Raw genomic sequence first — 22,663 nt, forward strand, 5'->3', positions numbered from 1 at the left:
TGCCTTTGATACTGTGAACCATCAGATCCTCCTCTCCACCCTCTCCGAGCTGGGCATCTGCGGCGCGGCTCACTCTTGGATTGCGTCCTACCTGACCGGTCGCTCCTACCAAGTGGCATGGCGAGAAGCTGTCTCCGCACCACGTGCTCTCACCACTGGTGTCCCCAAGGGCTCAGTTCTAGGCCCTCTCCTATTCTCGCTATACACCAAGTCACTTGGCTCTGTCATATCCTCACATGGCCTCTCCTATCATTGCTACGCAGACGACACACAACTAATCTTCTCCTTTCCCCCTTCTGATAACCAGGTGGCGAATCGCATCTCTGCATGTCTGGCAGACATATCAGTATGGATGACGGATCACCACCTCAAGCTGAACCTTGGCAAGACGGAGCTGCTCTTCCTCCCGGGGAAGGACTGCCCGTTCCATGATCTCGCCATCACGGTTGACAACTCCGTTGTGTCCTCCTCCCAGAGTACGAAGAGCCTTGGCGTGACCCTGGACAACACCCTGTCGTTCTCCGCTAACATCAAGGCGGTGACCCGATCCTGTAGGTTCATGCTCTACAACATTCGGAGAGTACGACCCTGCCTTACACAGGAAGCGGCACTGGTCCTAATCCAGGTACTTGTCATCTCCCATCTGGATTACTGCAACTCGCTGTTGGCTGGGCTCCCTGCCTGTGCCATTAAACCCCTACAACTCATCCAGAATGCCGCAGCCCGTCTGGTGTTCAACCTTCCCAAGTTCTCTCACGTCACCCCGCTCCTCCGCACACTACACTGGCTTCCAGTTGAAGCTCGCATCTGCTACAAGACCATGGTGCTTGCCTACGAAGCTGTGAGGGGAACGGCACCTCCGTACCTTCAGGCTCTGATCAGTCCCTACACCCAAACGAGGGCATTGCGTTCATCCACCTCTGGCCTGCTGGCTCCCCTACCTCTGCGGAAGCACAGTTCCCGCTCAGCCCAGTCAAAACTGTTCGCTGCTCTGGCACCCCAATGGTGGAACAAGCTCCCTCACGACGCCAGGACAGCTGAGTCACTCACCACCTTCCGGAGACATTTGAAACCCCACCTCTTTAAGGAATACCTGGGATAGGATAAAGTAATCCTTCTACCCCACCCCTTACCCCCCCCCCCCAAAAAAAAAAAAACTTTGTAAAGTGGTTATCCCACTGGCTATAAGGTGAATGCACCAATTTGTAAATCGCTCTGGATAAGAGCGTCTGCTAAATGACGTAAATGTAAATGTAATGTCTTTTTTATCCTAGCGGTTTTATGATATCATTACATTTTACATAGTTTTTTAAAAAATTGTTGTTGTTCTATTTACAGTGTATTCAGAAAGTATTCAGACCCCTTGACTTTTTCCAGATTTTGTTACTTTACAGCCTTATTCTAAAATGTATTCAATTGTTTTTTTCCCTCATCAATCTACATACAATACCCCATAATGATGAAGCAAAAACAGGTTCCTAGAAATGTTTGCAAAAATTAAAATAAATAAGGAAATATCACATTTACATAAGTACAGTGGCTTGCGAAAGTATTCACCCCGCTTGGCATTTTTCCTATTTTGTTGCCTTACAACCTGGAATTAAAATAGATTTTTGGGGGGTTTGTATCATTGATTTACACAACATACCTACCACTTTCAAGATGCAAAATATTTTTTATTGTGAAACAAACAAGAAATAAGACAAAAAAACAGAAAACTTGAGCGTGCATAACTATTCACCCCCCCAAAGTCAATACTTTGTAGAGCCACCTTTTGCAGCAATTACAGCTGCAAGTCTCTTGGGGTATCTCTATAAGCTTGGCACATCTAGCCACTGGGATTTTTGCCCATTCTTCAAGGCAAAACTGCTCCAGCGCCTTCCCGTTGTATGGGTTCCGCTGGTGTACAGCAATCTTTAAGTCATACCACAGATTCTCAATTGGATTGAGGTCTGGGCTTTGACTAGGCCATTCCAAGACATTTAAATGTTTCCCCTTAAACTACTCGAGTGTTGTTTTAGCAGTATGCTTAGGGTCATTGTCCTGCTGGAAGGTGAACCTCCGTCCTAGTCTCAAATCTCTGGAAGACTTAAACAGGTTTCCCTCAATAATTTCCCTGTATTTAGTGCCATCCATCATTCCTTCAATTCTGACCAGTTTCCCAGTCCCTGCCGATGAAAAACATCCCCCCAGCATGATGCTACCACCACCATGCTTCACTGTGGGGATGGTGTTCTCGGGGTGATGAGAGGTGTTGGGTTTGCGCCAGACATAGCGTTTTCCTTGATGGCCAAAAAGCTAAATTTTAGTCTCATCTGACCAGAGTACCTTCTTCCATATGTTTGGGGAGTCTCCCACATGGCTTTTGGCGAACACCAAACGTGTTTGCTTATTTTTTTCTTTAAGCAATGGCTTTTTTCTGGCCACTCTTCCATAAAGCCCAGCTCTGCTGTGGAGCTTTGCAGCTCCTTCAGGGTTATCTTTGGTCTCTTTGTTGCCTCTCTGATTAATGCCCTCCTTGCCTGGTCCGTGAGTTTTGGTGGGCAGCCCTCTCTTTTCAGGTTTGTTGTGGTGCCATATTCTTTCCATTTTTAATAATGGATTTAATGGTGCTCCATGGGATGTTCAAAGTTTCTGATATTTTTTTATAACCCAACCCTGATCTGTACTTCTCCACAACTTTGTCCCTGACCTGTTTGGAGAGCTCCTTGGTCTTCATGGTGCCGCTTGCTTGGTAGTGCCCCTCTGGGGCCTTTCAGAACTGGTGTATATATACTGAGATCATGTGACAGATCATGTGACAATTAGATTGCACACAAGTGGACTTTATTTAACTAATGATGTGACTTCTGAAGGTAATTGGTTTTACCAGATCTTATTTAGGGGCTTCATTGCAAAGGGGGTGAATACATATGCACGCACCACTTTTCCGTTATTTATTTTTTTGAATTTCTTCAAACAAGTAATTTTTTTCATTTCACTTCACCAATTTGGACTATTTTGTGTATGTCCATTACATGAAATCCAAATAAAAATCCATTTAAATTACAGGTTTTAATGAAACAAAATAGGAAAAACGGCAAGGGGGATGAATACTTTTGCAAAGCACTATATTCAGACCTTTTACTCAGTACTTTGTTGAAGCACCTTTGGCAGCGATTACAGCTTCTTGAGTATGACGCTACAAGCTTGGCACACCTGTACTTGGGGAGTTTCTCCTATTATTTTCTGCAGATCCTCTCAAGCTCTGTCAGGTTGGATGGGGAGCGTCGCTGCACAGCTATTTTCAGGTCTCTCCAGAGATTTTAGATCGGGTTCAAGACCGGGCACTGGCTGGGCCACTCAAGGACATTGAGACTTGTCCTGAAGCCACTTCTGCGTTGTCTTGCCTGTGTGCTTAGGGTCATTGTCCTGTTGGAAGGTGAACCTTTGACCCAGACTGAGGTCCTGAGTGTCTGGAGCAGGTTTTCATCAAGGATCTCTCTGTACTTTGCTACGTTCATCTTTCCCTCGATCCTGACTAGTCTCCCAGTCCCTGTCACTGAAAAACATCCCCACAGCATGATGCTACCACCACCATGCTTCACCATAGGGAGGGTGCCAGGTTTCCTCCAGACGTCACGCTTGGCATTCAGGCCAAAGAGTTAAATGAATCATCAGACCAATGAATCTTGTATCTCATGGTCTGAGAGTCCTTTAGGTGCCTTTTGGCAAACTCCAAGCGGGCTGTCATGTGCCTTTTACTGAGGAGTGGCTTCCGTCAGGCCACTACCATAAAGGCCTGATTGGTTGAGTGCTGCAGAGATGGTTGTCCTTCTGGAAGGTTATCCCATCTCCACAGAGGAACTCTGGAGCTCTGTCAGAATGACCATCAGGTTCTTGGTCACTTCCCTGACCAAGGCCCTTCTCCCCCAATTGCTCAGTTTGGCTGGCTGCCAGCTCTAGGAAGAGTCTGGGTGGTTCCAAACTTCTTCCATTTAAGAATGATGGAGGCCACTGTGTTCTTGGAGACTTTCAATGTTTCAGAAATGTTTTGATACCCTTCCCCAGATCTGTGCCTCGACACACTCCTGTCTCAGAGCTCTACAGACAATTCCTTCGACCTCATGGCTTGGATTTTGCTCTGACATGCACTGTCAACTGTGGGACCTTATAAAGACAGGTGTGTGCCTTTCCAAATCATGTCCAATCAATTGAATTTACCACAGGTGGACTCCAATGAAGTTGTAGAATCATCTCAAAGATTATCAATGGAAACAGGATTGCACCTGAGCTCAATATCGAGTCTCATAGCAAAGGGTCTGAATACTTATGTAAATAAGGTATTTAAAAAAAATTATAAATACGTTTTTGCTTTGTCATTAGGGGGTATTGTGTGTCGATTGATGAGGAAACATTTTCATTTTATCAATTTTAGAATAAGGTTGTAATGTAACAAAAAGGGGTCTGAATACTTTCCTGAATGCACTGTAGCTATAGATAGTACACTGCATAATGAAACATTCCCTACTAAGCTAGTGTTTTGAGGGTGGATGGACTGTGTTATTTGGCATTAATAGACTGGATTTACACACAACTTTCTATCCAAACTGGGAGAGAGCACAGGGACGCCTCATGTCCTGCAGATTCAGGTAGCCTACACAGGACAGTTGTATATTCTAAAAATATATATTGGTAGCTGATTAGTATGCTGTTGCATCAACATTAATTTGACAATCTGCAATGTTTGTATTTACAACTTTAATTACTGAACAGGTAGTTACATTATTGCCACCATCCAGCAGGCTAAAGATGGCAGCATTGCGACACCGTATATAGCTTTGTGAAATGTTAGGCTTAACATGAGAAAATTACATCCAAATAGGCCTACCAATTATCCATTAGCTAAAGCAAAGCTAAGCTCTGGCACCACAGAAAGCCCATCATCAATTCGATAGGCATGCAGTCTTCTTTTTTTGGACACCATTTGTTGCAGTAATAGGACCTAGGCCTAGCATTTGAGCGAGCGAGAGAGAACATAATGTTGATAGCAAGCCCTGATCCCAATGACTCGACTGCCCCCGCATGGAGAGAAAGAGAACTGCTCCTTTTCAACCACTCGTGAGGCTCATTTTAATTTCCTGATGCATCAGGAAAATTCTCTGCGACAAAAGAGTGACTACGACATCTGTAGTAGTGTGGTATTAAAATAGACTTCCGTGTCTAGAATGTTCACCACAGCAACACGACTATCCCATTGGGCAAAAACTGGTTAAATCAACGTTGATTCCACGTAATTTCAATCAAAAAATTAAATGTGATGACATTGAATCAATGTGGAAAACTGATTGCATTTGAAAAAGTCATAAATGTAAGGGAATTTCATCTTTTTTTCCACCCAACTTTTAACCTAAATCCAATGACATGGTGACATTTTTGGTTGATTTCACGTTGAATTCACGTTAGTTGACTCAAGCAAATGTAAATCAAAACTAGATGTTAAACTGACGTCTGTGCCCAGTGGGATATTTTGAATAAGTGTAAGTGAAAACCCAGGCAATTCCAACCATTGTTATGTTAACCTAATGGAGCATGATGTGTTACAACAACCACATGGCATTAAATAAAAAGCCCAAGAGCAGAATAGCACCAAGAACTCAATAGACAGACACAGTAGACAGAGTGGCCTGTGTCCCAAATGGTACCCTATCCCCTATATAGTGCATTACTTTTGACCAGAGCCCAGGGCTATTGACAAAAGTTGTGCACAATATAGGGAATAGGGTGCCATTTGGAACGCAGCTGGAAAAATGCATGGGCGAGATGAGGGAGACCTATTTCCCTTTCCCCTCTGTGGCCACTTTCAATGTATTGATTTAACTGGCTGTGTGTCAGTCAAACTAATGCACTCTAACTGCTCTGCTGCCTATTTGTTAACACCCACACAGGAAATGTGGCATTGGACATGAACATGCCCGATTCCGATATGATCATACTTCATGTGATTGTTTCATGTTCTATCATCTGACAAACTGTTATGCTGCAGCTCTCAAAATCAATTCAAACATAGAAATTATCATAGATGTATTCATCCAACGCTGCAAACATAAATGAGTCGTTAGGACGTCCTCAGAATGTCACAAAATGGTCGCCTAAAGTCGTCAGGACGTTGTGTCATTGTCCTGTGAAGGTTTTGTCTAGTTCAAGCAGTGTACATGGCACTATTTTGCTAAGTGAAGATATGTATGATAGGTAATGAAGGTGTCAGGGACTTCAGAGAATACTACAGACTTTGTGGCGCAGCAGAAAGATCAGTGTACCCCAAATCCAAAGGTTATGAGTTCAAATTCCAGGTGGGGTCATATTGACAAGTCAGTACAAAGTGATCTTGTCATTGCTGTGACAATTTGCCTTGGAAAATCTACGATTTCTAAGTACCAATGTCACCAGGTGAGAGGATGGTAGCAAACAGACTTTACGCGCCTGAAATTTAGCAATAGTGGTTATCTTGAATTAATGAATGTTGATCCGTAGAGTTGACTACTAATCCTTTGTATGTTTTCTTGCATTCGTTTTGTTGGTTTGATTGCGGTAAGAACTGTGAGCTCTCCCACCATCAACATACACCATTCATTCAAACACCTGTGTCTTTATACCTGATGTGTGTTTACCGCCACTATGTGTCTGCCCCTAGTGGTTAGGAGTGTAATTGCCCCAATAATACCAGAATATGGAAATTGGCTCCAAGCCAATGGCCCCTAATTGTGACCAACAATTACCCAAAACATAAACTAAGGAGCCAATAAAGTGAAATGTGAGTGTGAATCTTCACAGGTCCCTCTGTACCCTCTTGGAGTACACAGATCTTGGTTGAAGGTCTTCACGGATCCACCTGAGCGGGTCAGGATCCAGAATTCTAGAACAAAAATATAAACACAACATGGAACTATTTCAAATATTTTACTGAGTTAGAGTTCATATAAAGAAATTGGTCAATTGAAATAAATCTATTAGGCCTTAATCTATGGATTTCATATTATTGGGAATACAGATATGCATCGGTTGGTCACAGATACCTTAAAAAAGGTAGGGACGTGGATCAGAAAACCAGTCAGTATCTGGTGTGACCACCATTTGCCCCATGCAGCATGACACATCTCCTTTGCATAGAGTAGATCAGGCTGTTGATGTGGCCTGTGGAATGTTGTCCCACTCCTCTTCAATGGCTGTGCGAAGTTGCTGGACATTGGCGGGAACTGGAACACGCTGTCATACACGTAGATCCAGCATCCCAAATATGCTCAATGGGTGACATGTCTGGTGAGTATGCAGGCCATGGAAGAACTGGGACATTTTCAGCTTCCAGGAATTGTGTACAGATCCTTGCGACATGGGGCTGTGCGTTATCATGCTGAAACACGAGGTGATGGCGGTGGATGAATGGCACAACAATGGGCCTCAGGATCTCGTCACGGTATCTCTGTGCATTGAAATTGCCATCGATAAAATGCAATTGTGTTCGTTTGTCCGTAGCTTATGCCTGCTCATACCATGACCCCACTGCCACAATGGGGCACTCTGTTGACATGAGCAAACCCTCGCCCACACGACGCCATTTGTCCACTGAAGTCTGTTACGACGCCGAACTGCAGTCAGGTCAAGACCCTGGTGAGGACGACGAGCATGCAGATGAGCTTCCCTGAGACAGTTTCTGACAGTTTGTGCAGAAATTCTTAAGTTGTACAAAACCACAGTTTCATCAGCTGTCCAGGTGGCTGGTCTCAGATGATCCCGCAAGTGAAGAAGCCGGATGTGGAGGTCCTGGGATGGCGTGGTTACACGTGGTCTGCGGTTGTGAGGGCGGTAGGACGTACTGCCAAATTCTCTAAAACGAAGTTGGAGGTGGCTTATGATAGAGAAATTAACATTCAATTCTCTGGCAACAGCTCTGGTGGACATTCTTGCAGTTAGCAAGCCAATTGCACGCTCCCTCAAAACCTGAGACATCTGTGGCACTGTGTTGTGTGACAAAACTGCACATTTTAGAGTGGCCTTTTATTGGTAATAATGACCATGCTGTTTAATCAGCTTCTTGATATGCCACACCTGTCAGGTGGATGGATTATCTTGGCAAAGGAGAAATGCTCACTAACAGGGATGTAAACAAATTTGTGCAAAAATATATAAATAATGTCTGGGTCGGATCTGATATGATTGTCATGGGTCTCGGGTATGTGTAATTTTAACTGACTTTACCGAATGGACCCATACAGATCCGAACCTGACTGCTGCAGTAGAGAGAGAGAAATGTTATCATTTATGCTGCTGCTCTTTGCTTTTCATGAGAGTGGCACATGTAGCTTGTTGTTGTTGTTGGCCAATCATAAGTCCTCAAAGTGGCAATAGGCTACAGTCATAGAGCCTCCATGTAGAGGAAAAGTTAGGAGAAAAGTAGGTGGACACCCCTTTTAAATTAGTGGATTCGGCTATTTCAGCCATATTTGTTGCTGACAGGTGTATAAAAACGAGCACACCGCCATGCAATCTCCATAGACAAACATTGGTAGTAGAATGGCCTTACTAAAGAGCTCAGTGACTTTCAATCGTCATAGGATGCCACCGTACCAACAAGTCAGTTCATAAAATGTCTGCCCTGCTAGAGCTGCCCCGGTCAACTGTAAGTGCTGTTATTGTGAAGTGGAAACGTCTAGGAGCAACAACGGCTCAGCCGCGACGTGGTAGGCCACACAAGCTCACAGAACGGGACTGCTGAAGCGCGTAATGCGTAACAGTCACTACCGAGTTCCAAACTGCCTCTGGACGCAACATCAGCACAAGAACTGTTAGTTGGGAGCTTCATAAAATGGGTTTCCATGGCCAAGCAGCCGCACACAAGCCTAAGATCACCATGCGCAATGCCAACCGTCGGCTGGAGTGGTGTAAAGCTCGCCGCCATTGGACTCTGGAGCAGCGGAAACGCGTTCTCTGGAGTGATTAATCACGCTTCACCATCTGGCAGTCCGACGGACAAATCTGGGTTTGACAGATATCAGGAGAAAGCTACCTGACCCAATGCATAGTGCCAACTGTAAAGTTTGGTGGAGGATAAATAATGATCTGTGGCTATTTGTCATGGTTCGGGCTATTCCCCTTAGTTCCAGTGAAGGGAAATGTTAACGCTACAGCATAGAATGACATTCTAGACAATTCTGTGCTTCCAACATTGTGCCAACAGTTTTGGAGAAGGCCCTTTCCTGTTTCAGCGAGTTCCATACAGAAATGGTTTGTCGAGATCGGTGTGGAAGAACTTGACTGGCCTGCACAGAGCCCTGACCACAACACCATCAAACACCTTTTGAGATGAATTGGAATGCCAACTGCGAACCAGGCCCAACCTCACTAATGCTCTTGTGTCTGAATGGAAGCAAGTCCCCGCATCAATGTTCCAACATCTAGTGGAAAGCCTTCCCAGAACTATTATAGCAGCAAAGGAGGGACCAACTCCATATTAATGCCCATGATTTTGGAATGAGATGGTCAACGAGCAGGTGTTCACATACTTTTGGTCATGTAGTGTATCTAATCAATGAAAGATGGAATTAAAATTATGGAATTAAAAGTTAAAGGAGAAGGATAGGCTACAATGACTAAGAGCCAACAGGTGGCTACTTTTCATATTCTGAATGGAGTTGTTGTTGTTTAACCGGGTAGGACGAGAAAGCACATGCAGCCTCAATTTGCCTAGCTAGCTAGCTTAACTAGCTTATCCTGGTTTGATGCAGTCAAGACAGCTACTACATAATCAAATTGGAAGATAAATAACCTAGCTATGGCAGCTATTCATCTACTATAGTGCGAGTTGGCTTGGTTGGTTGCTGTCTCTCATCTCTCCCTCCCTCCTCCCTGTTCCTCCGTCATTCGCTCACACTCACAGTAGCCTACACGGCCCCTGCTAGAGTGGCACCTCTCTCTACCTCTCTCTGGATCATCTGAGAGTTTTGTGATGGGACAGTCTTTCAGAATTGCATCCTCTTCACACAAAATGGTATGGAAGCCCTCGTCATCCACAGTTTGTTGTTGTAGAATAGAGTAGAACACTTTTCTCACCATACGAATAAGACACTTCCACACTCCACCATGATGCGAACCAGCAGGATAATTTAAGTTCCACTTTATTCCTTCTGATAGCAAGGCACTCTGTATCTTGCTGTGGTCCAGAGAGGCCAATGTTTCACTGAGCTCTTGTTCAGCTCTACTGAAATTCATGCCATTATCTGACCTTATGTGAGACACTTGACCTCAGTGACGCATGAATCTTCGCACAACATTAATACAGGAATCCAACGAATAAGCCACCTCACGGTGTATTGCTCTGCTTACATTTTAGTCGTTTAGCAGACGCTCTTATCCAGAGCGACTTACAGTTAGTGAGTGCATACATTTTCATACTGACCCCCGTGGGAAACTAACCCACAACCCTGGCATTGCAAGCACCATGCTCTACCAACTGAGCTACAGTTGCTATGCAAGTGAAAATGACACCATATCTCTTGACCATACTGCACCCTCACTTGACTTCAACAGGCCCAAAGTAGTCAACCTCCACATTTGTGAAAGGAGGTAGGTCAGGAACAATCCTTTCTTGTGGCAAATCTGCCATCTTCTGTTCTCCAACCCTCCCCTGATGACGGCGGCAGACTTCTCTCTTCGATGAGAGCTTAAGCACTCCCCCAGTGTTTCCCCAGGTCAAGTACGTAGACATTTGCGCATCTCCAGCCAGAACAGAATCTGCACAAACCTTTTCCCCCTGGTACATTTTCCGGCGCCCACATTGCTTTCATTGTTGTTTTCCTTACTAATAACAACTTTGGATATATGTGCATTCCTATAAAAGTAAGTTCCTTGTTACGTTATCATAATAGTTTCTGTATATCGTGTTATGTCATTTCTACTGTAGCACACCGTATGTATGTATGTATGTAGCATAGTGTATTCTGTGTGTATTCCTTTATAACTGCGTACACGTGAGGTACTAATTTAATAACCTTTATGGTGTTATAGTCAATTGTGCTTATGTAGCTAGCTACATTCTTCTATTATCTCTGTAAAATGATGCTAATGGCGTCAGATAAGTATTAGCTTGTGTTGTATCCTTTGAAGCTGACCTGGCCTTATGATAATGGCCTGTGTATTAATTTGGCCTGTTTAGCATAGTGTTGTGTGCCCTGCCCCCATGTGGAGCTCTTCAGTTACTGTTACATTCATAATTGTGATTTTGTCAATTCAACTTATTATTTTTATAGCAGTGTTATGCTACTTCATTGTAATATTGTTTTATTGCTATATCGTAGCCGGCCGCGACCGGGAGACCCATGGGGCGGCGCACAATTGGCCCAGCGTCGTCCAGGGTAGGGGAGGGAATGGCCGGCAGGGATGTAGCTCAGTTGGTAGAGCATGGCGTTTGCAACGCCAGGGTTGTGGGTTTGATTCCCACGGGGGTCCAGTATGAAAAAATATAAATAATGTATGCACTCACTAACTGTAAGTCGCTCTGGATAAGAGCGTCTGCTAAATGACGTAAAATGTAAATATCCTGATATTGTATTCTAATTACTAATAATTCATCTTTATTCTATACTTTCAGAAACCACACACACACAATCAGTATTGAATATTATTTATAAAAACAACATAATTGGAACTGGACATCTTTCTTGCTTAAGATTGAGGACAGCTTTTGTATGCTAGCAACATAATGTTTGAACATACTGTTTGAACATACACTCCTTTACAGTTTTCTACCGTGAAGGAGTGCGGTTCAACTGATGAACTTCAGCATACTCTTTGTCAATAATGTCAGTTAGAAAAGCTGTGTATTCTTCCTGATACTTCTAATTTATTTTTCAACTTTCTCTTCAAACTCTGCACTCGCTGCTCGGCAATACAGTGATTGTGGTCCTCTGTAGCTCAGCTGGTAGAGCACGGCGCTTGTAACGCCAAGGTAGTGGGTTCGATCCCCGGGACCACCCATACACAAAAATGTATGCACGCACGACTGTAAGTCGCTTTGGATAAAAGCGTCTGCTAAATGGCATATTATATTATTATTGTTAGGCATGGTGATGTCATCACTCTTGAACGGCAGGACCATACAGTAATGGCCCTCCTGAAGTGTAACTGAACGATCCATTATTTCCATCAACTTCAGGTCCTCTCTCCATCTCTAGTTCTTCCTCACTGGATTTCTCATTAAAATCATGGTTATACTGTGCCACCGACAACACTTCTATTTTGGCAACAAAGATCCAGTTAACAGAAAAAGTGTAGCATCCATTCTTCTCCTTGCTGTTTTTGCTGCCTCTTAAAGGCCCATTCCCGACCCATCCCCATACGGTTCGAACAGCATAAGGTCCATTGTTTCTACTACTAATAACCTCCTAGGGTTCCAACTGTTTTGTATGGAACGCCGTTTGGGTCATTAGTTTGACACGTCAAATAACACAATTCTATTATAGAATGTTGTGTGTGCTGAATTTGCACGTGCAAGCCAAGTGCCACCACAACGATCAGTAGCACTGGCAAAGCTGTACAAAAAAAGTCTGCAAACAAGCACACACACCACGTTGGTAATAAGGCAGCATTATATGTTCGACCGATTGGGAAAACGTCTATGTGAGCATTTGAAATAAAAGTGTTTGCTAATCTCTTTGATACAGATGTTACAGATGTTATTAGCAACTTCTGGGGTAGCTAGCTAGCTAGCTTTAGCTAGGTAACTAGCTAGCACAAATGAAACCAGCCTGAAAACAGTGAACAGTAGCAACTGCTGTCATTTTCAATATTCTTAGCAATGATTTAGGTAGACACTTGTTGTTCTCCTATTGAAATCGAACTTCAGTTCATGAAAATAACTAGCTAGCCAGCTACTTAACCCTGTTGTCCAAAGCTAACGTTATAAGCAGCCAGCTAGCTTCATCTGGCTAGGGAGGCTTGACTGGACCGGGTTATGTGTTGTGAAGCTAGCCACAATAAGGATTAGCCACACGTGGAATTTGCGGTTCGCCTTCAAAATAAAAGTCCCTCTTTGAACGTGACGCAGAAGGTTACAATTGGTGGAATCATACCATATTTAGACTAGATAATGTTAAACAAGGTTGAAGTGTTGGAATGTGAAGCAATGAAATGGGGTATCAGTCTACTCTGTGACACCCACAAAAAAAAAAGAACAAAAAAAGAGGTGGTTGTCCCACTGGCTATCCTAAGTTGAATGCACCAATTTGTAAGTCGCTCTGGATAAGAGCGTCTGCTAAATGACTTAAATGTAAATGTAAATGTAGACTGATACCCTATGTCATTGATCCACAATCCATAGGTAAGGCTGTACAGTGAAATAAGTATGCCCCCAATGCAATTCTAAAGTCTAATACAATTTCAACAGACTTTTGTCAAATTAACAAATGTGTTAATTTATATAACATCATTCCAACCTCATTTAGCATGATCTATTCCATTATGGCATGATTCCACTATTTGTATTAATTTGTATCACTTTCAATGAGCAGGTGCCTCACTACCGCCAGGCCCTCGACATGATCCTGGACCTGGAGCCAGATGAAGAGCTAGAGGACAACACCAACCAGAGTGACCTGAGCAGGCAGCAGAGATGCCCTACGGGCTGATCCACGCATACTACATCCTCACCAACAGAGGCATCGCTCAGATGGTAGTAAACCCTAGATCTGTATATATTGCTCTGGAGTCTGGATAATCTCTACATCAGAGGTCTCCAACAGGTCGAATTGTGAGGTACCAGTAGCTACCAGCCCACCTATGAGTAGCACACCAATCAATTCTGAATGTACATGTTTTTTTTTCCTGTGTTCCATCGCAAACTGTCATAAACATAAAGCTCCCGGCTACTATCCAATCAAAGCCACATTGACATTATCCCACCCCTGGTTAGCCACTATTGGCTTAAAAAGCCAAACGTAACACATTATCTGCCAATTAATTTCCAGCAATATTGCCCCTGTCAGTTTAGGGCATTCATTAGTCTATGAGTCCGTATGTAGCCAGTTAGCGATGCTAATGATAACCGGCATCTTTTGGGTAGACTGAAAAATGTTCTCAATAAATGCAAACTGCAAAGTAGGCTTACTGACAGAACTACAGTATATCATCATTATTTGTATCAATGGGGTGCCGATTGTTTTGCAAACTCTGTCATGACATGTGCTGCAGCAGCAGGTAACAGCAGCAACATAGCAAGACTGATACATTCCTCTCTTGCTAGATGGGCCCCGTGTAGCTCAGTTTGTAGAGCATGGTGCTTGCAACGCCAGGGTTGTGGGTTCATTTCCCACGGGGGGCCAGTATGAAAAAAGTATGGAAATGTATGCACTCACTAACTGTAAGTCGCTCTGGATAAGAGTGTCTGCTAAATGACTAAAATCTAAATATTTTATTTTGAAGGCAAACCGCAAATTCCACTAATCTGGCTATTCCTTATTGTGGCTAGCTTTACATAGGTGGGTCCAACCATCATTAATCAAATAAGAACTATCTTATAAATTAGGGGTATTTTAGATGATGACACCTAGCTAGATAGTTAGCTAGCTAACTATAGCTACTGAAACAGATTATGTCATTTTGCTATGTTTTTGGGGAAGAACATTGTAAGCATCCATCAGCTAGCTAGCTTTTCTTTTACCAGCACTGTCCAAGAGCTTGGGGAAGTGTGTCTGCGCTCGTGCGGCAGCGGCAGGTGTGCGAGACAAAACTTTACCTGCATCATAGCATACGTGTAAAAGTGTAAAAAATATATATATGTATTCACTAACTGTAAGTCGCTCTGGATAAGAGTGTCTGCTAAATGACTTAAATGTAAATGGATCTGGACACCATCCAAGTACGGCAAAGTCTTCCTGTGTGGGCATGTTGAGTTTAGAAACACCTCAGGGAGTTCTAGGAAGTGGTTATCCTCCAATCCTGTGAGTACTTGACTCCTTACAGTATCTTCATGGCCCATCGTGCGTAGAAGTATGTTGGTTCTTCACCCCCTTTGATCCAGCTGCTTCATCAGATGTGCAGAAAGTGCCGGAACTCCCAGAGTCTAAGAACGGATAGATCTGTACAATCTTGTCTCTCTTTTCTTTTTTTTCTTTTTTTTTTACTTCAACTGTACTGGTGCAATAGAAAGAGCACACTTCTTCTCCGGCCCCTATAAGACCACATGCTTGCATGGAGATGAGAGCGTTACTCACTGACTCTTCTTGCTGACTCTTTGTCTTTGCAGGCAATGTGAAGAATGCTAGGATGCTTTAAACTACACACACTGCAAGAGAGCCGTCCTTTACACCATTTTTCACTTAAAAATGTACAAAAAAACAATGATTTCAAAGTTTAACAAACGACACAATTCTATGAATAAGGACTGTACAGATGCACATTTTAGTAACGGAATTACATACAAATCTCCATCACGTTTTTAAGCGACCACATTTTACAAAAGCTCTTACATATCTGAATTAAGATTCAAAGATGTCTGCAGAAAGAATGGGGTGTCAGCTACGACATGGCACCTTGAGTTTGCAAAAACATTTTTGGGTTATTGAACTACAGTAAGTGAAGTGGATTTACCCCCGGTAACGGAATTACGGTAACGGAATTACATCATGTGTCCCTGACCTGTACTACACAGAAATGCATACAATGAATTCGGGAAGTATTCGAACCCCTTCACTTTTTCCACATTTTGTTACGTTACAGCGTTCTTCTAAAATGGATTTTTTTTTAAATAATCCCTCATCAATCTACACACAATACCCCATAATGGCAAAGTGAAAACAGGTTTTTTGACATTTTTGCAAATGTATTAAAATAAAAAACAGATACCTTTTTTACATAACTATTCAGACCCTTTGTTATGAGACTCGAAATTGAGCTCAGGTGCATCCGGTTTCCATTGATCATCCTTGAGATGTTTCTACAACTTGATTGGAGTCCACCTGTGGTAAATTCAATTGATTGGACATTATTTGGAAAGGCACACACCTGCCTATATAAGGTCCCACAGTTGACAGTGCATGTCAGAGGAAAAACCAAGCCATGAGGTCGAAGGAATTGTCCGTAGAGCTCCGAGACAGGATTGTGTCGAGGCACAGATCTGGAGAAGCATACCAAAACATTTCTGCTGCATTGAAGGTCCCCAAGAACACAGTGGCCTCCATCATTCTTAAATGGAAGAAGTTTGGAACCACCAAGACTCTTCCTAGTACTGGCTGCCCGGCCAAACTGAGCAATCGGAGGAGAAGGTCCTTGGTCAGGGAAGTGACCAAGAACCCGATGGTCACTCTGACAGAGCTCCAGAGGTCCTCTGTAGAGATGGGAGAACCTTCCAGAAGGACGTCCATCTCTGCAGCACTCAACCAATCAGGCCTTTATGGTAGAGTGGCCAGAAGGAAGCCACTCGTCAGTAAAAGGCACATGACAGCCCTCTTGGAGTTTGCCAAAAGCCACCTAAAGGACTCTCAGACCATGAGAAACAAGATTCTCTGGTCTGATGAAACCAAGATTGAACTCTTTGGCCTGAATGCCAAGTGTCATGTCAGGAGGAAACCTGCCACCATCCCTACGGTGAAGCATGGTGGTGGCAGCATCATGCTGTGGGGATGTTTTTCAGCGGCAGGGACTGGGAGACTAGTCAGGATCGAGGGAAAGATGAACGGAGCAAAGTACAGAGAGATCATTGATGAAAACCTGCTCCAGAGTGCTCAGGACCTCAGACTGGGGCAAAGTTTTACCTTCCAACAGGACAACGACCATAAGCACACAGCCAAGACAACGCAGGAGTGGCTTCGGGACAAGTCTCTGAATGTCCTTGAGTGGCTGAGCCAGAAACTTGACTTGAACCCGATCGAACATCTCTGGAGAGACCTGAAAATAGCTGTGCAGCGACACTCCTCATCCGACCTGACAGAGCTTGAGAGGATCTGCAGAGAAGAATGGGAGAAACACCCCAAATACAGGTGTGCCAAGCTTGTAGCGTCATACCCAAGAAGACTCAAGGCTGTAATCACTGCCAAAGGTGCTTCAACAAAGTACTGAGTAAAGGGTCTGAATACTTATGTAAATGAGATGTTTCCGTTTTATTTTATTTATAATTGTGCGGGAAAAAACTATGAAAAAGCAAAAACAATTTAATCCATTTTAGAATAAGGCTGTAACGTAACAAAATTTGGAAAAAGTTGAGGGGTTTGAATGCTTTCCGAATACACTGTATTTGCGATGCACATCATTTTATTATTAGAGCGTGCCAGTGGACTTCTGGTAAGTTTGCTTTGGTGATAAAGTGTTGGGATCAGGTACAACTACGTTTACCCACCCCCAAAATGAATATTTATGAACAATTCCCCCACCCACAACTTCTCACCTGAATGCATTTTTTTTAAGGGTTGGGCAAAGGCTGAAATTGAGAGTTACCCTTTTAATGGGCCTTTTAATTCACATGATCCATTTCAAACTCTGACTCATCTTTACCATTCATTTTTTCAGAATCTTGAGCAGCTGCATAATTAGTAGCAGACACAACAGCATCATTAGCAAAAATATAATTTTGCTTATCCATATCTATTTCAATTTCCACTTCAAATGAATCACTTCCAGAACTAGTCTGATTAATCAGCCTGTAATACACAATTAATTGGTGCATACAGCTTGAAACTAATGCCAGCAAAATCGTGTAAATGTTCCTTATAAGCCAGAATGTTGAATAAAATTAAATGTAAACTTACTCTACCAGTTGTCTGTGTGATATGTCCTTCAGCTGCTCGAAATCTGAGACAAAATATCCACAGGAAAGTATTGTTTACCTGATATTTTAGAGATATGCTAGGTATATTCTGAATCAGGGGAGGATGGAGAACAATCAACAACTTTTTTATTTTATTATTAATTTTCATTTTGATTTCAATCTTCAAGAAAATCTAGAATTCACACCAAAAAAAGGTGCTGATTGTTCTCCATCCTCCCCTGATTCAGAATATACCATTTTCATTGTCGTGGCATGCTTGGTTAAATAGCTATTGATGAGAGAAAAATCAAATATATAACTAACTTTTAAAACAGTGCTTCCCAACCCTCGTCCTCGAGTACCCCCAACAGTATACATTTTTATTGTAACCCTGGACAAGCACACCTGATTCAACTTTTGTCCAGGGCTACATAGAAAATGTGTACTGTCCTATGTACTTGAGGACTGGAGTGGTGAAAATCTGCTCAAAAAAATCATCAGGTAAACAACACTTTCCTGTGTATATTTTGTCTCGAATTTTGAGCAGCTGAAGGACAAACCTCACAGACAACCGGTAGAGTAATTTACAATTTTATTAAACATTCTGGCTTGTAAGGAACATTTTACATGATTTTGCAGGCATTAGTTTCAGGCTGTATATACCAATTAATTGTGTATTACAGCCTGATTAATCAGACAACCGAACGCCCAACGCGCCAAAATACATTAGACACAACCATCCCCGGTATTCACTTGCAACAACCCATAACAGTAGTAAACCAATGCAACGTACAGCCCAATGCTGTTCCAAATTTAGGCATATGCAATAGAGAATGAAAAAGATACACCCACCGGTTGTCTTCTCATGTCTTGCCTTCGACTCCGTTGGCGTTCTCCTTTGTGAGTCGGCGTTTCAAATCTCAATGTCGGTGTGTTCAAACAATCCATGCACCAGTGCAATCAATCAATGAAAAGTTTTTAGAAATCCAGCGGAACATTAACGTCCAAATCCAACAAATTCCAATAAATCAGTCTGGAGAAAACGTACCTCAATCCAGGGATTAGAAATGCGTTGTACTCCGAATTATCTGATTATGCCAGCCGTTACACCAAAAAGATTGAAGAGAAGAAAACTGCCCTTTTCGTCCTCATGCTAACTAGCAGTAGCCACAGCAGCCATTATGGAATGGCACGTCGCGTTGAACAACAAAGAAGCTGATTGGCTGACACTGCCAATCCAAAACTCCAGGGAGGTCCCCAAGAACGTTATTAGGACGATCTTGTAACGTTGTGTTCTCCAGGGGACCATGACACAACATTCCAAGAACATCCATGGGGACGTCCCTGTCCAAACCGGGAACTAGACAAAACCTCCAGGGGACCATGACACAATGTTCTGACCACTTTAGACAAGCATTTCGTGACATTCTGCTGATGTCCTAACGACACATTTTAGTTTGCAGGAATGTTCCCTTGGGAGCATCATACAACGTCCTAATGACTAGTAAAATGAAAGTCCTAACATGGTCCTCAGTGATGTCCTGGTAACTTACAGGGAACTAGACAAAGGTCCCCCAGAGAATGTTCCTTTGGGACCATCACGTGACGTCCAGAAGACTAGTAAAATGAAAGTCCTGAGAACGTCCTAAAAAGCTCCTGACATGGTCCTCAGTGACGTCCTGGTAACTTACAGGGAACTAGACAAAGGTCCCCCAGAGAACATTCACCAATGGACCATCATGCGACGTCCGCTTGACCATCATGAAACTTCCCCTTGTGGTCATTGAATGTCCCATGGATAACATACTATCAGAACCAAATTGGAACCTATTCGTAACGTTCATTAATGGACATCAACATACCTTATTATAACATTAAACTGCGATCAAACTGGGACCCGTGCTGAACGTCCTCTTATGGTCCCAAGGTTAATGTCATGTTTTAATGTACCTAGAACGTTCTCAGAACGTCAGTGGGATAATGTCTCGCCTAAACCCTTAAAGCACGTGTCACACTCATTCCACGGAGGGCAGAGTGTCTGTGGGTTTTTGCTCTTCCATTGTACTTGATTGATTAATTAAGGTCACTAATTAGTAAAAAAACTCCCCTCACCTGGTTGTCTAGGTCTTAATTGAAAGGAAAAAACAAAAACCCACAGACACTAGGCCCTCCATAGAATAAGTTTGACACCCCTGCCTTAAAGAGACCTAACATGAACATCGCCTAATGTCCTTAGGACGTCCCCTGTTAGCTGGGAATGTACATGAGAAAGGGTTTTATAGGCTCCCAGTGATCATCATTGCTATTCATTGTACTGAAAATAATCTGCGGATTCTGTTGTGGGTTCTATTTGTTCCAATCACAAATTGTACAGGGCCTTTTCATTAATATTTCCTCCATTCATTTTCTTAATCTGTTACTTACAATGATAGCCTACATTTGGTTAAATTTTGTGCAAATCTGTATTGCCTAAATAGCGTACGCTCTGGCTTGGTGATTAAATACACTTGTGGAGGTATACTAATATGGTCTGAGAAGAGTAGATGTGGACAAGCATTGTGCTGCCTGTCTGATTCTCATTTCCTTGTATTGCTAGCTAGAGCCACAGCAGCCATCAGGCTTCACATATACAATACATACAGACAAACATGTTGTAACCTAACTTGTGCCAAATAATATTACATTTACATTTTAGTCATTTAGCAGACGCTCTTATCCAGAGCGACTTACAGGAGCAATTAGGGTTAAGTGCCTTGCTCAAGGGCACATCGACAGATTTTTCACCTAGTCGGCTCGGGGTTTAGAACCAGCAACCTTTCGGTTACTGGCACAACGCTCTTAACCACTAAGCTACCTGCAGAAAATGCTCACACAAGGCAAGGAAGAGAAAATGTAAAAGTTAAGGATGAAGGTTAATAAACATAAAAGCATCCGGTCAGTGGATGCATGTTAGATGGCCTTTTGTTATGGCATCAAAGGTGACCTTCTCTGTTTGCCAGAATTATTTTATGATTACTTTATGGTCTTTCTCATCACATTAAAAGGGAAAAGACAGAGAGAGAGAAAGAGAGATGATGGACTGCAGTGCGAGAGACCAACACCAACCTTTACAATGTACGTCACTCCAGGTCCAGAGATCTTCTCACTGGAATGCAGCCATCCTCTGGAACAGGGTTTATTCACCAGTCCACTGCTGCTGTTACCTCCTCCTCCGCCACTAGGCCCCCAGTCCTCTCCTCCATGTCCCTGCTGCGCCTCCCTCTCCTCCAGCCCCAGCTTGCTGCCCTTCTTTCCCCCTGCGCGGCTAATGTTGCCTGGCTCCTGCTGGGAGGAATGGGAGCAGGGGTGGTGATGGAGGACGCTGGACGCTGAGCCACAGGAGGGGCCATTACCGCCACCGCCGCTACCACCACCGGAGGCTGCTGATGGAACACTGGAGCCAGGGCCGCTACCACTGCAGCTGGAGCCCCCGGATCCACCGCCGGAGCCCCCACCGGACCCTCCACCCCCCTGCAGCTTGGAGACGGCCAGGTCTTTGACGTGGGAGGGGAAGCTCTTGATACCCAAAAGGCTGGAACCTGAGTTGGTGAATTTCAGGTTGGACACCTTGTTGATGAGGGTGCACAGGGTGGTGGCTCCATCGTCCGAGGGGTCAGCGGCAGGGTTGTGGTGGTGGGGCACGCCGCCCTCGCATGGCGCCGCTGGAGGGGTGTACGGGGGCTCGGCGGAGGACGCAGGGGCTGCCGAGACTTTGGGGTTCATGGTGAGGCCGTGGAGAAGACCATCGACGGACGTCACTGACTCATTCCTGAATCGGTTGTATTTGGTACGGTGAAGCATGCCCCTCTTCTCTGTCTCTGCACCCTCCTCTGCCTTACAAACGTACTGGCAGATGTAGTGCCAACAAGTCAATGATCCTCCTCTCCTTAAACATAGCAAAAGCCTTATAGCAATCACAGCAGGCCCTGTACGATGGTTGACTGTAATTTTCTCTGCTGCTGAGAAGGTTACATAGCTGGGTTACAACTACTGTTGTTGATGCCCAGGCTGAGGTTGCTGTTAGGAAAATCCAACACTGCAATGATCCAATCCGTTGGTAGAATAGAAACAGAAAAGAAGAACACAATCCATGGAAATAGAACATGGAGGAAAGGAAAAAAAAGGTTCCAGAGGCTTCCAGAATGCTTAGTTGCTTGGTTCCAACGATTCAGAGATCCAGAGAGAGAGAGAGGGGGATGTGGTAGAGTAGGATATAGCGATATAGTGTTGCTGCTCTCCTCTCACTGTTGCCTACCGGCTCACAGCAAAAGCATGACTCATAAATCTGAGGAGACCTTCTCAACAAAAGGCTCACTGAACACTGAAAATCACTTCCTGTAAAATAAAAAAATTAAAAATCCTCCCACTTACAGCAAACTAGAACCAATCAATTCTCAAATTTCCCAGACGGATATTTCCTCTTCACCGCAGGAATGCTTTTCTATTTTAATCTGTTGGTTGTGGGCAAAAAGGAAAGAGAATCACAGGATAATATATAGCCTGATGATAAAAGGTAATAAATGGTTATGCGGTCACACCATTAGCTTGCCTCACTTCACACTCCCTTCTCTCATCATCTGTTTAAAACATACTCATCTACAGACTGTGATTAAAAGAGGTTATCTTCCTGTAAAGGGAAACTCTAAGTAATTGATGCTGAATATAGCCTACTGATGACTGGTGATGACAAATAAATAGGAAATAAATTAAATTTGTGATAGGCATGCTGTTGGCAATGAGTCTACTCTATTCCATGTGTACAGTACATCAGCATAATAAGACATTCTTACTGGTATCTGTATTTGAAACCAAACATACAAGTTGAATGTTACATTAACATGCTGTTCTATTAGG

At 43.5% G+C, this 22,663-nt stretch overlaps 1 protein-coding gene across 1 annotated transcript in view; it reads right to left on the minus strand.

Annotated features, from left to right (window-relative positions):
* The window catches only part of LOC311127252 (SHC-transforming protein 3-like), a gene marked incomplete at both ends in the record, with an annotated part of 95,774 nt that extends 74,164 nt beyond the window's left edge, over window positions 1-21,610 (minus strand). Inside the window, one exon of the mRNA XM_084159053.1 lies at window positions 20,876-21,610. Within this exon, the coding sequence (XP_084015179.1) occupies window positions 20,876-21,610 (735 nt within the window). The remainder of the gene's footprint in view (window positions 1-20,875) is intronic.
* Window positions 21,611-22,663: the final 1,053 nt, after the last annotated feature.

Source organism: Coregonus lavaretus (assembly GCF_964263955.1).
Source record: "Coregonus lavaretus genome assembly, chromosome: 4".
NCBI classification, from domain to species: Eukaryota; Metazoa; Chordata; class Actinopteri; order Salmoniformes; family Salmonidae; genus Coregonus; species Coregonus lavaretus.